The sequence below is a fragment of the Cinclus cinclus genome, chromosome 4 (genome assembly GCF_963662255.1).
Source record: "Cinclus cinclus chromosome 4, bCinCin1.1, whole genome shotgun sequence".
NCBI lineage: Eukaryota > Metazoa > Chordata > Aves > Passeriformes > Cinclidae > Cinclus > Cinclus cinclus.
The window spans coordinates 2,089,609-2,102,438 of record NC_085049.1 but is presented as its reverse complement, the minus strand read 5'-3'; the positions used below and the strand labels follow the sequence as shown (position 1 = coordinate 2,102,438).

General features: G+C 40.5%; 1 protein-coding gene across 1 annotated transcript in view; it reads right to left on the bottom strand.

The window, feature by feature from the left end:
- The window catches only part of SLC15A5 (solute carrier family 15 member 5), a 29,425-nt gene extending 16,798 nt beyond the window's left edge, over positions 1–12,627 (bottom strand). The window contains exons 1-5 of the mRNA XM_062492606.1: positions 12,258–12,627; positions 9,884–10,106; positions 5,724–5,893; positions 3,558–3,778; positions 937–1,123 (exon numbers count right to left, since the gene is read on the bottom strand). Coding sequence (XP_062348590.1) covers positions 937–1,123; positions 3,558–3,778; positions 5,724–5,893; positions 9,884–10,106; positions 12,258–12,627 — 1,171 coding nt within the window. The remainder of the gene's footprint in view (positions 1–936; positions 1,124–3,557; positions 3,779–5,723; positions 5,894–9,883; positions 10,107–12,257) is intronic.
- Between the last annotated feature and the right edge of the window lie 203 nt (positions 12,628–12,830).

The following is a 12,830-nucleotide window of genomic DNA, read 5'->3' as shown; positions in this document are numbered from 1 at the left end:
TTTGGAGATGCTTTTCACTGTAACTGAGGGCACAATAGGGATTTTAATAATGAAAATGCTAAAGACTTGAACAATTACCTCATATCAGGCATTCTAATGGAAACCTTAGTGCTGGGGAGGAAGGCTGGACCTCTCCAAGTAACCTCCCACCTGTGAAATACTCATCCCGTTCAATGGGAACAGCAGCCAGTGACACACCCATTTGTTTAGCACGGTTTTCTGCACGTTTCCTTTTGCTCATCCATTCTAAAAAAACCTACTGCACATACAGAATTAGCCTAGATACTTTTATTTCATTTATGATACAACTGCAGAGTCTGGAAGAAATTGTTCTAATGGTAATACAATTTCCCTCTTATGAGCTTCAGTCCTAACAATAATGCACTCGCAGCATAGAAATCACAGAAAAACAAAGCCTTTATTCCTAACTGATCTATCTGGTTGCAAACTCATCATTTTGAACAACACATTTCTCCAGTATCAGAAAGCAACTAATTGAAGGGATTTTTAATTTCTAAAAAATACTCGGATTGTAAATTAACTTTCCAAAACCTAGTAGACCAAGAAACACATAGAAGAGAACCAAGTCAAATAGTTAATGACTACTTATTACATAATAGTTAATTCTCTCAATACCAATTTCATAGGATGACCCCTAGTTATTTGTGAGAGTGCCTCAATTTTCATTGGTCAGAGGAGTCTGTCCTGTACAAAGCCTATACCTTTCCCTTACTACCTAGTAAGTGTGTTCAGGACTGTTTTTTTGTTCAATAATTCCTTTGAAACATATTTACTTCTGAGCATCATCCCAAACCAAGTCCCTCTTAACATTTATAGTCAGCTATACTTGTCTAGGATCATTCACCACACTGAAATTTCTCTTTGATAAACAGAAAAGATATTAAAGCTGTATAAACACATCTATTTTTTACATACCAATGTAAACTGTTGGGGAATGTCCAGTGTCCTTGGAGCTAAAGAGCCATGAGTTAATGCACTCCAAAATAGGAACAAGAATCAGTAGTGGCACGATGCTTATCACATTCATTGCTGCAACTGGTAAGAAAAATCCACTGAAGTGCAAGTTGGAATTCATGGTTTGGAGATAATATCCTGAAGGAATCTGTATTGAAGGATAAAACCACAATCCATGGGGAAGATTTTCACTATATTTGGAGACCTCTCCAAGCTTTTCCTTCTGAAAAAGTCACATTAAACCAAACACCTGCTGGCAAAAAAGGAATTCATGAAGAAAGCCTTTCAGATAGTGACAATAGTGGTCTCTGCCAGGACAAAACATCTCTTTTTGTAAGATTTTCTCCTACACTTAACAAATTAAGCAACAGTCTAAAAGTTTATTTGATCACCCCTAATTAGAGTAATCAGCCAATACACTGAATAAATCCACCCAAAGCTTCACTTCACCCAGACAGTGTTTAACAGAACAGACTCTTAAAATAGCAAAATGCAGAGTGATTTGACTGGAGAACTGCAAGGCACCAAGTGATTTTGGACTTAGGATTGTGTGCTCAAGGTAAGAGCACTTTAAAAGCTACAGGGAACGAAGAAAGATTTGGGTACAGCCTTAGAACCAGCTGAATGCAACTCACAGCCTGAGCACTTAGAGAGGAGTTCCTTTTACCTGGGGGAACTGCAAACCAAAGACAAAAAGAAGCAGATGAGGAACCTCCCAGTGGCAGCCCAACAGGGCACACAATCAAGTAGATTTGTAAGACTATCTCACTACAAAAGCAAATAATTTCTCCTGCTTGTGTGAGGCTATATAAAAGAGCTGTTGAGTTTTATATAAAAGTGTCAAATCAAAATCCTCATGGCTTCTACCAACAGATTTACAGATTTTTCAGGTTTTTTTGTTGTTGTTTGCTTGTTTGTCTGGGATTTTTTTGAGGAAGCTTGATTAACTAACTTCATGTGCAATCGGGAGCCATAATCCACTCTATTTTTCAGACTGGAAAACTCCAGCTCGAGCAATTCACAGAGCAGAGTCGTGACAGAACTCAACCTAGGACTGGAGTTTTTACCCTGTATCTGTTTTTACTGTGTTCTGGATTCCTGCAGCATCCCGCACACTCTTCAATATGATCAGTGATTTCAAATCCAGGTAGAATATTGCTGCTTTATAGCTGTCAGAATATTAATGTATAACTGTTACCTGAGCTCACGTAGGGCTTCTCATCACTGGTTACAGTCAACACTACCCACTCTGAGTCTGGTCAGTGCTCAAGAATTACTCCAATTCTAGCTCTTAGAAATATTTTTCACCTACATTCCACCTCCAAAAGGAAATGCAAATTGTAAAAGGGAGAATAAATAGCAACAGAACTGAGGCAAGTTTTGTTGGTTCCCTTTTTCCAATGCTTATTACAAATAAGAATTAACTTCTTAATCGGAATTAAAATATCATCAATATGAATCACAGGCAATGAAAGCTGTTAATTTGAAGAAAATACTATTAATCTCCACAAAAAAAGATACCTATCTACCCCTGAGTTTGCAAAAGAGCCTTAAACTTGTTGGAAATTCTGCCAAAGGATTAATTCATTTCAGCAGTGGAAAGACATCTGTATTTTCCAGATAAATACTTTATTATAAACTTGATAAGTGATAATATCTGTTTAATTTTCATGTGGTCACTAATGCATAACCTTAGTCATGTATTTGTGTTTGTTAGTTTTGAAATTTTTTTTTTTTTGTTTTGTTTGCTCAGGATTTTTTGTGTTTTTGAGGGGAGGGAAGAGGAAAAAGAATGAAGCAGACGGATGGGAACATGGAAAGGTGGCAGGAGGAAGTGTTAATGAAGCAGTATATGCCACATAGTTGTAAGAATTTCCTTAAGCAGCATTTTAACACCGATGAATAAAAATGGATTTCTGAGCTGGCTCATCAACTTGTCCTTCCAGTTGCCAAAGGGCAACCACAGCTGCCTCCAACTCCTGCTCAGCCAGGATCATCCAGACAGAAAATAATCTGAGGGGATGGTGTCAGCTCCAGGAGCTTCTTGACACACATTTATATCAAACACAGAGGAGCTGTGACAGGACTGCTGCTTCCCACAAATGGAAACCCACCCACTTCCACTGTAGGTACAACAGCCACACAAACCTGTCAAAACAGTGGGAGAAACATGCAACCAAAACAGCAAATAAAGCTCTACCTTCCCCCAAAAGTGAGGGAACGCTTAGGAAGTTGGAAAATTGCATCTTTCAAGAGCACTGAGCCCGAGTCTCAGCGTTGGTAACTGCGACATGGCATCAGGGGAACAAGACTCTCACACGAGATGGTTCACCAGTGAAAAGGTCCCATGAAAGGAGCAGCAAACACTCACACGAGCCTCTTAATGAGTCCTGACCAAGTCAGTTTTCATTATTTGAGGAGACCAGAGGCTACAGCAAGGTATATTCTTAGGCAATTAAAGCTACTTTGCAAGGCTGCTCAGCTGGCAAAGCAAGAACTAGAAAACACACACCTAGAGAGACAACATTAAACACGTGTCAGAGTCTTATGTCAAGAGTTCTGCAGTAAAGCTGCACACCCACCTGCATCACGCATGTTCTGTACAGAATCTGGAACGTGAACAAGGGGAAGAGTCTGGCCAGTGACTTTGTGCCTTCCACCTGAGTCTCACTGTAGTGACCCCCGTGGTTCTCCTTGGCATGGTCCAGCCAGCTGCTCGTGGCTGTGCTCAAGTACCCATAGCGCACGGAGCACGTCCTCAGGGCACTGAAAATCACCCCAAAAGTGGTCAGCAGGGAGCTGTCTGCAAGCAAGCAGAGACATTAGACATGGCTATGTCTTCACCTGCTGTCAAGATAAACAACAAGTCACTTTGGGAGGGAAAGGAGAAGCTGGGATAGTCACCTTTATGTCTTTTTAGGGAGGGGAAATGTAATTACTCTGGATTGGGTAGCCCAGTTGGTTCACAACCCAATTGTTACAAAAGCAATCCTGTGCAACAGCCACAGGGAAAAGTGCCTTTTATTAGCAGTTATTTAACACACCACAATATGTTTCTCTGGTTGAGCAGGTATTCAGTTCCTTTGTTTTTTTCTTTCCATTTATTGGATGCTTATTGAATGCCTGCTGAAGCCCAGTAGCAAGGGAGGGGCAGGAGCAAAGTAAGGTAGAAAAGGAGTTTAAAGCGGAGATGAGTTAAAAGGTTTTTCATGGATTAATTTAAAAGCCAGAATTTTCATCTCAGATCTTCCAAGTAGTATGCAGGACTAAAGAGGAGTTTCAGAGTTTCCAGTCTAGTACTTGGCATATTAAAACTTATTGACTGGTTACTGGGTTCAGGAATTGCTAGCTTGGTTCTCAGATGAAATAAAAGTAGGACGAGCACAAAACTGCTAGCTTCGGGCTTGGGAATGCAGGTCCATTTACCCTTGGCAAATTTCCATCCATTCAAATAGGGGTTACAGCACTTCTATGCTTTTCTGAGTGCTGAAGCACTACAATGAGTTGAGTATCTAGAAATAAACACTTTCCAAAACCCAAAATGAACTAAGATTGCAGAATGAAAATGCCTCCCTGCTATCTCTGATGTGGAAATGATTTTCTAGGAATATCAATTGACACCTACTGGAAGCACTTGCTTTAAAGTACTAAGTAAAGGCATTTTATTAGATATACTAATATTAAAAACAGCCTGGCTGTGGGATATTAATCTGAAGAATATTGCCACTATGGAATAAAATCTAAAATAGCATATCAAAACCTGAAAACAGAGTTGGTAGAGTTTTTATTGTCCTGTAGGACTGTACTAGGCAACTATTCTCACCCATCTTTGCATGTGATGTTTCAGTTTCAGACCTAGATTATTTTAAGAATAAATCTTAAGGTAAAAAGGAAAAGTGCAGAATTCCAGATTGAATTGACTAAGAAGCCAACCAACAAAAAAGTGGGATCCAGGGTTCTTCTCAAAGCAGTGTTAGTTTCAGAAGTAAATGAAAGATAGCAGGAAATTTGGGCTTAGCTCAGCTCATTGGCAGAGCTCGTAATGGGATGTTTTACGTTAGAGAAATGTTGTTTTGCTTTGCCCTACACTAGAGAGTGGGCATTCACAAAAAGGGAATAAGGAGCAGTAATGTGGTGTTACTGCTGTGCAAGGGTTTGAAATCAGAAGATGAAGCCAGTGGCCCATGAGAAGCCCAGCAGAGAGCTCAGTAAAGCAGCAGCACAGCTGGGTCCTGGCTCAGCTGAGCTGGTCTCCAAGGTGCTCATGGCCATCTCTCATGGCCATCTCCTTCTCTTTGCAATGGGAGGGGCTGGGGAAATAAAAGGCTGAATGAAACATGACAAAATCAATTCCACCAGCAGCAGGCATGTCATATATATAATATATATACACACCAGATATATATATATACATACACATACACCACATGTGTATATACACATACACCATATAGGTATATATGTATGTATGTCATATCCTGCACCAGCAGAGGCTGTGGCACATGCCCTGACACCACTGAAAGCAAACATGCATTTGCTTACCAGAGGCTGCTTCCCACTTTTACAGCACACCCACAATCTCCAGAGAATGGATATCATCTCTCACATGCAGATCGTGGAGGGCTAAAACCCAAGGATCTCCAACCAAGCAGGGCAGAGTAATGGAAGGACTAGTTCAGATATGCAAGTTGATTTCTTTTGTGAAAGTAATCTCTAAAGATACTCCCTAAGACAGAGTCGCCTCTTACCTGTTTTGGGTTTGTAGATCATTTCACCCCGAACCATGTGAATTGTGATCATAGCCATAAGACCAGACACAAATGGGATCAGAAAGCCAAGGTTCCTGGCCACGGACTGCTGGATGTAAGAAATGCTGACAAAGACCACTGCTGAATTCAAGTTAACCAGCCAATGAAACCTGGAACACAGAGACAAGAGAAAAAAGTGGAGAGGCTGAATAATATAAAAGCCTTTACAGAAAATTAAAACATCCAATTAAAGGCATGGTTAAGTATAGTAATCATGGATAGCATCAGTACCGTGTGCACATTAGCACAGCAATTAAAACAGATTTTCACTCAAATGCCTCAGCTCCAAGAGGTATATGATTAAAGTAAGTGTACTAAGGCAGTAGAGCTGAACAAATTATCAGTCTAGTACCGGAAATATTCTTGTGAGTGACATTAATTAAATACATCAACATTTACCATTTGCACACTTAATATCTGGTAACAAGCTTCATGTATGAAATATCATCAAATCATATGTTTCAAGCTTAAGAGAGAAATGTCTTAATGCCCACACCCTTTGGTTAAGAAATATTAAATGTTAAAAAGTGTAAGAAATACTAAAATTTGATTTAGCAGTTATTAGTTCCAAGGCTCAGCTTGAATTTTTGCTGGCTTCTAGAATATCTTGACAAGGAGGTTCCCCAACACAATTTTCTCTGAGACTGTAATTGGTAGTAGAGATGCTTCCCAAGTAAGTACTGAGGCCCTCCTAACCACAGAAGACATCCACAGGATAAATCTCACACTCCTGGAAGCAGAGGGCATACCTCTAGTGAGAGGCCTGCTGCAGTTTGTAACCCCTGAAAACAGCACAATTATTGAGCAGTATGTCCCAGTGCGTCAAAGATTACAGCTGGAAGAAACTGCAAGAAGAAATTCCTTTGCTTTGGCTGGAGCCATAGCAAAATGGCTTCATTTAAAGGTGAAATGCACAATTATAAAGCTTAATGCATATTACTGGAAGAAGCAAAGCTTGTTTTCTCATTCAATGCCACTTCTGCATCATGCATGCTGTTTGAACTTGAGTATTTGGGTTAATGAATCTAGAATTATCTTCTCAGTGACAAAAGATTTGGAATTATATTATACAATGATGATACAGTAGGAGGGATTTTGTACATAAAAATATTGACCTATTCAACTAAAGCTTTAAAAAATATAATGACACGGCTCATTTGGCTAGAACTCGTGTAAAAGTTTAGAATCAATTCTTAACAGACAATTTTTAAGTGAGAAGCTTCAGTGGCTTTTCCCAAACCTTCTAAAGAAGCTTGCCTGCATTACCAGAAGTCCTGACATTCTCCATGACTGAGTGTTTGACTGGAAATAGGAGCATCCAAGGAAAACCCTGGCGTACAGGAGAGCACTTCCATTTTTCACTGCTGCATAGCAATGTTCTTTAAGACTGGAATGTGAAGTTCCTGTCCTCTTACAAAAATGAGAGGACAAAAAGCCCCAACCAATGTGTTTAGCAATCCCTATGGCCAAACCAAGGAACATGAACTAACCTCAACACACATACCAGAATTCTGGTATGTGCTCATATCCCACTGACAGCAGCAGATCAGTATCCCAGCCTTTATTACATAAAAGGTCCCAGAGCTCACACCAGGGCATGGCAGATTAGTTAGATACATCAAACTGAATACCTTGCCCAGCTTTGCAGGGAATAGCTCCTTCCTGAAGCTCCAGCACTCTGAGCCCCCTTCACAATGAGAGCCAAAAGCCAACTTGAGAGGTTCATTTCAAGAAGAATGCACTCTGGATACAGACTTAAATACCACAAGCCCACATAAACCTAATACTCTGCTTAAAACATTTTACAGAAATGCATTTGTGGTGAAAAGTTTAAAGCAGTAACACCCAGGTGATTCCTATTGAAAAGTATCGTTTATGTTTATGCATCCTTGTGGGAGGAGGTCAGTTTTTCAGAATGACTATGGAGTTCTCTGCAAAAACAAAGTGGGGAGGAAAAAAATCCCAAAGAAGGAGAAAAGGTTTTTTAAATGTCAAAGTAAATTGTTTCGAGGAAAACAGCAGAAACTGATCTGCAATATGTGGGTGGACACAAAACAGAGGTGGAAACCAGGGTGGAAAACACCACTGGTCCCATGTTCTCTGCAGATTTTAACAAGTCTGTAAGACAAGATACAGCTCTGCTCATTCTCACTATACCCTTTGCTCTCATTCTGTGCCCCCGCAAAATAGCACCAGTACATAACCTTAACCCTGGAAATACAGAAGGCCCTAGAAAAAATTAAATCCAACAGAATCCAAACTTCTTCTTCACTTAGAATTTGTATATTCTCTTTATTTATAAGGTCAGAGCCATAGTAGATACTACAGGTTAGAACAATGCCCTAAGATGTGCCAAGCAATCTTGAAGGTTTGAATTAGAAAACAGGCAATTACCAGGATTTTTAACCCTATTTTTAATTCAATAATTCTGATTGTTTGAAAAGAACGTGGCTAAGATCAGACTCAAACTTATCAAGAGTATGCCATCCATTTTATATCATTTAAAAGTCAATCCCACAACAAATAACCGCCAAGAGAGAACAGGCTACCGCAAAAAAGTGACTATATTCTGAGGGGTTTAATGAGATTAAAAATGCTTAGAATGAACCCCCCATTTTTCTAAATTTTTGATATTGCATTCCAACAGCCCCTCCTTGAGTGCCAGCATAAAAAAAATAAAGTTTTTGAATAGCACATATGCCTTTCTTGATATTTCCAAAGTTCCAAGAACAGACCCATTTGGATTCCCCCAAGGAACTTTTTATCCGCATTATATCTCCTTTGTAATCAACACTGAAAAATGTCACTTTGATTAAACACAATTCTGAATGGCTAAGACCACAGTACAATAAACTCTCCAGAGCTATCTTTCAGAACAACTGATTGCTCTCCAGTCCTAATCCCCCAGAGTCTTATTTAATCAAAATGATGTTGCTAATTAAGGATTAAAACTCAGAATAGAGTAAAAAGGAAGGATTTTTTTCTCCTTTGCTCCTATACGCAGGTCAAGGAGGAAGAACCTGCTCTAAGGAACTAAACAGTCTCATGCACCTTTGCTAAAGCTACTTTATTCACTGAAGTTTGGATTTAATTTAAAACTCCTTGATATTAACATAATTGGAGGAAAAAAGAATAGCCAGGAAAGCCATCCCCAAAGGAAGATCACCAAGATCTTCATTGATTCTTCAGCCTTGCATTGTTAACATGCAAATGTGTTCAGTTTTTATTTTAATAACCATGTGTGTAAAGGAGAAAAAAGGGGGCAGTTTAGGGCTGTCTTTCACCCTGCCTTGAAACAGGAATATGGAGTTCCATTGCAACTTCCTCACAGCATGGTTTAACCAGAAAATACAGCGCTCTCTACAGGGCTACAGAAGGGGCAAATAAGGGCAAACAAAGCCAAAAATTACCTCCCTAGTAATGAATGAAGAAAGAAATAGTTAATACTAAAAAAAAAAAATAAAAAATAAAGCCACCAAAAAAGAAAAAAAAAAAAGAAAAAAACACAATCCTGATTTCTAAGAACATTAGAACATTTTAAGAGCAACTCTTCCTAAAAGATACAAATGCTAAGTGTTTTATCAGATGTCAGAACTTGGCAGCACCAAAGCTGAAATACAGCAGATCCCTACTGAGTTTTGTCTGAGGCTACTCACAATCCTGACTTCCAGCAAACCAGCAATCTACTGCTGCCTGTCGCTGCTAAACATTTACCCTGATGGAAATCCCAATATTTCATTGAATTTTGCCACTGTTAGGGAGCAACAGCAACATACCCTAAAGGCATAGGCATGTTAAAGGCATAAAACCAAACTGAGCATGTTGTTCCAACTTCAACAAGGTTAGCAAGGTTTGAGTATTTGAGCAAATTGTTTAATCCTGAAAACTCTTGACTGAACAGTTCTGTAGGAGGCCAAAATAGAGCATCATCTACTAGCAAAATGAAAAAGTCAGGAAAAGTTTTAACTCTTGGAAACTCTGGCAAAACTCAAGGTTTTGCCATTAAAAACAAAACATGAAACCCACCATGCATAGAATCTGAATTTCAGGGTAATGTCATTCCCAACAGATATTTATTTAGCCAACATTAAATAACCAACCAGTTGAAAAATGAAAGCAGCTCCGTTGGTGCACAACCCTCGAGGCTGTAGGCACCCAGTGGACACACAATAGCTCTTATGCCTCCTATTCCCAGGCTGGCTGTGAGGAGTGCAAAGTAGAACAGGATTTTCTGCTCCCTTTTGGGCAGGGTGAGAAGAACGTGTCGTCTGTCGATGTAAACGTCTTCAAAGGGGAATGACACCACAGGCAACAGTGCTGTGCCTGGAATGGAGAGAAAATTGTCATTTGAAAGCAATTAGAATCTTATTAGAATAAGAGTTGTATTTTTTATTTTTTTTAGAGCAGGTATGTTGAAAAGATGGATGGGAAATCAAAGATGGACAAGAGAAAAGAGCAAGGAGGGAGAGGCATAATTCTGCAGAGAAGCAGAAACTTTTTGATGTTGCTCTGTAAAGTAAGGCAATATCACTATGGATCTCCAATAAACCAAACCTCCTCTGATATGACTGTAAGGATTCAGCTACTTCTAGCAGCTGAACCACCAATTAACAAAAAAAAAAAAAAAACAAACCCTAGAACATCCCACAGTGAAGTGCAGCTTTTTTTGCACCTTCTAAAATACCAGAACTGCAATAGGAATCATAATTTAAGAAATAATTTTGTGGGAAACATTCTTTCCTATTTTTTCTATAGCAGCTTCATAGAAAATATGATTTTCAGAAAATTGAACTATAGAAGCACTACCATGAATTGCATTTGCCACTTCTAGTCTGCAAAGCAAGTATTTCAAATAGATTTTTCAACTTAAGGGACACTAATTTTAAAATATATTGATGTGTATTGATTTGACCAGTATTAACCACTACTATGACTGTGCACCAAACTTGAATACACCAGGAATGTTTAACGCTTTATCTCCAAAGGAAGAAATGTTCTAATTAAAACAATACCCAAATGCATTAAATTGTGATTGGAGATACAATCTCCTACTTTAAGAAACACACTGAAAGGAAAAGTGGCAGAAAGATTTAAACCAGAATACCAGGGCAGAAAGAGTGGAACACAACAGCAAACATTTTTCCAGACTGGTTGAATAATGGCTTTGCAATCAGATCAAGAACATCCCAGGAATTACCCTGGTTTTTGTTTGGTTTTTTTTTCCCCCCCACTTGCTTTGTTACATGTCTAAATAACAATGTGGTTGGCTATTGTAGAAAACAGAACTGGTTCAAGCAAGAAGCATTTCTATCAACTTGGTTTAATTTGATAGAGCAATCAGCAGACTGCTGGGAGGTGCCCTACTGTAGGAAGCCAAAATCTGAGAGATTCCCTACCTGCTACAGAACAGGTGGATTTTGTTTGAGCAGGGCTTTTTTTAAAAAAATCAAAACTGTGCTTAAAACAATACCCAGGGAAGATTTAGAACGTGCCACCAGAAGGCAGGCCCTCAGTGCAGGTATAAGAATACTTACGGCAAAGTTTGTTTATACTGGTGTGTTCTTAATACTTTTGCTCTTGTCCAAATACAAAAGTCTTGTACCTTCACATATAATCTTACTTCTAACATCAGGGAAGCAGTTAACAAATCCTCTCTTCGAAGCCTTGCAATTGTACCAAACACTAACAACCTTAGGGACCAATTTTAAGAGTCGAGCATCCACGCGGCCAATAGTTGACCCACTTCAGAGGAGCCAAGTTTTTACACCAGCTACACAAGATGCACACACAAACGTGGCTCTCTCTTGAAATCACTGCCTCAGAACACAAACACTGCAGTATCAGCCTAAGGCCTGGGGTCCAAGCCCTGGCTGCCACCGACATACCCTGATAGGGAATTCCACAAGGAACAGCCTCTCCTGGAGTCTCAGGCTTCAGCCACAAGGTACCAATGTGCAAGTAGCGCCTGGAGTTCAGGCCATCAGCTCTTGCAGTGATTGCAGCTCCAAGTGATTTCAGCTTGGCTTACAAGGTGGTACCTTTGGCCAGCACAGAGGAATGAGACTGGGAGCACTGTGTAGAGGTTCTGCAGGGTTCTTTATTGTCCTCTGCAAAGGGGGTCCAGGGACGGCAGCATTCCACTGAACTGGGTAAAAGCAGGGGTTTTTATAGGGAGGGTATGGCTTGACAGAATGACCAATGGTTTGGGGCTAAGGAAATATGATCAAGAGTGTTACAAGGAGATAAAGTGGGGTCCAAAGAGAGGAGAAGGATCTCTTAGCCCAGTCACTGTGACTGAGAAATTCTTGTCTAGGGGATAGTTCTCCAAGGAGGCCTCGTGAGGGACCCTGCTCCCTCCACACCCTGCAGTGTGCGTTGCAGAGGAGATAAGCAACGAGGTGTTCGAGAAGCCTGGGGAACAGGGACTCCCAACCCAACGCTCAAGAACGAGAGAATCCCCAAAACGTGACCCACCTAGGAAGTGCAGGAACATGCAGACGCACACCAGCTTGATCCTCCCCACCCGGTGCTCGGCGAGCCAGCCCAGCAGCACTGGTGTCAGCGTGGAGGTGCCCACGAAGCACATGTTCACCATGGCTGCCTGGTAGCTGCAGTAGCCCAGCTTGGCCGTGCAGAAGAGGATCATGTTGCACACGATGCCGAAGAAGGTGAAGCGCTCGCACAGCTCCACCAGCAGCACGCAGACAGCCTCGTGCAGCTTCTTCTCAGCTTCAGGCACTTTCCCAGCACGGTTGCCTCTCCCGGGTTGGGGTGGTTGCTCCTGGTCAGCCATGTGGTTCAAAAGCCCCTTCTCCTGCGTTTCTCCCCTGTCTGCAGCAGGCATGCTGGTCTTCTTTGTTTGAGCGGATCAGCTTGAGTTACAGGTATGCTTCTGTGCTCCTCCACTGTCATTAGCAGACTGCTAAGACTCTTGCTTTGAATTCCACACTCTGCTACTACAATTTCTTAGGGCACCTGTCACTTTTGAGATATTACATATAGGATCAAAGAATATTTTAAAAAAACCCCAAAATAATCAAAGAATTA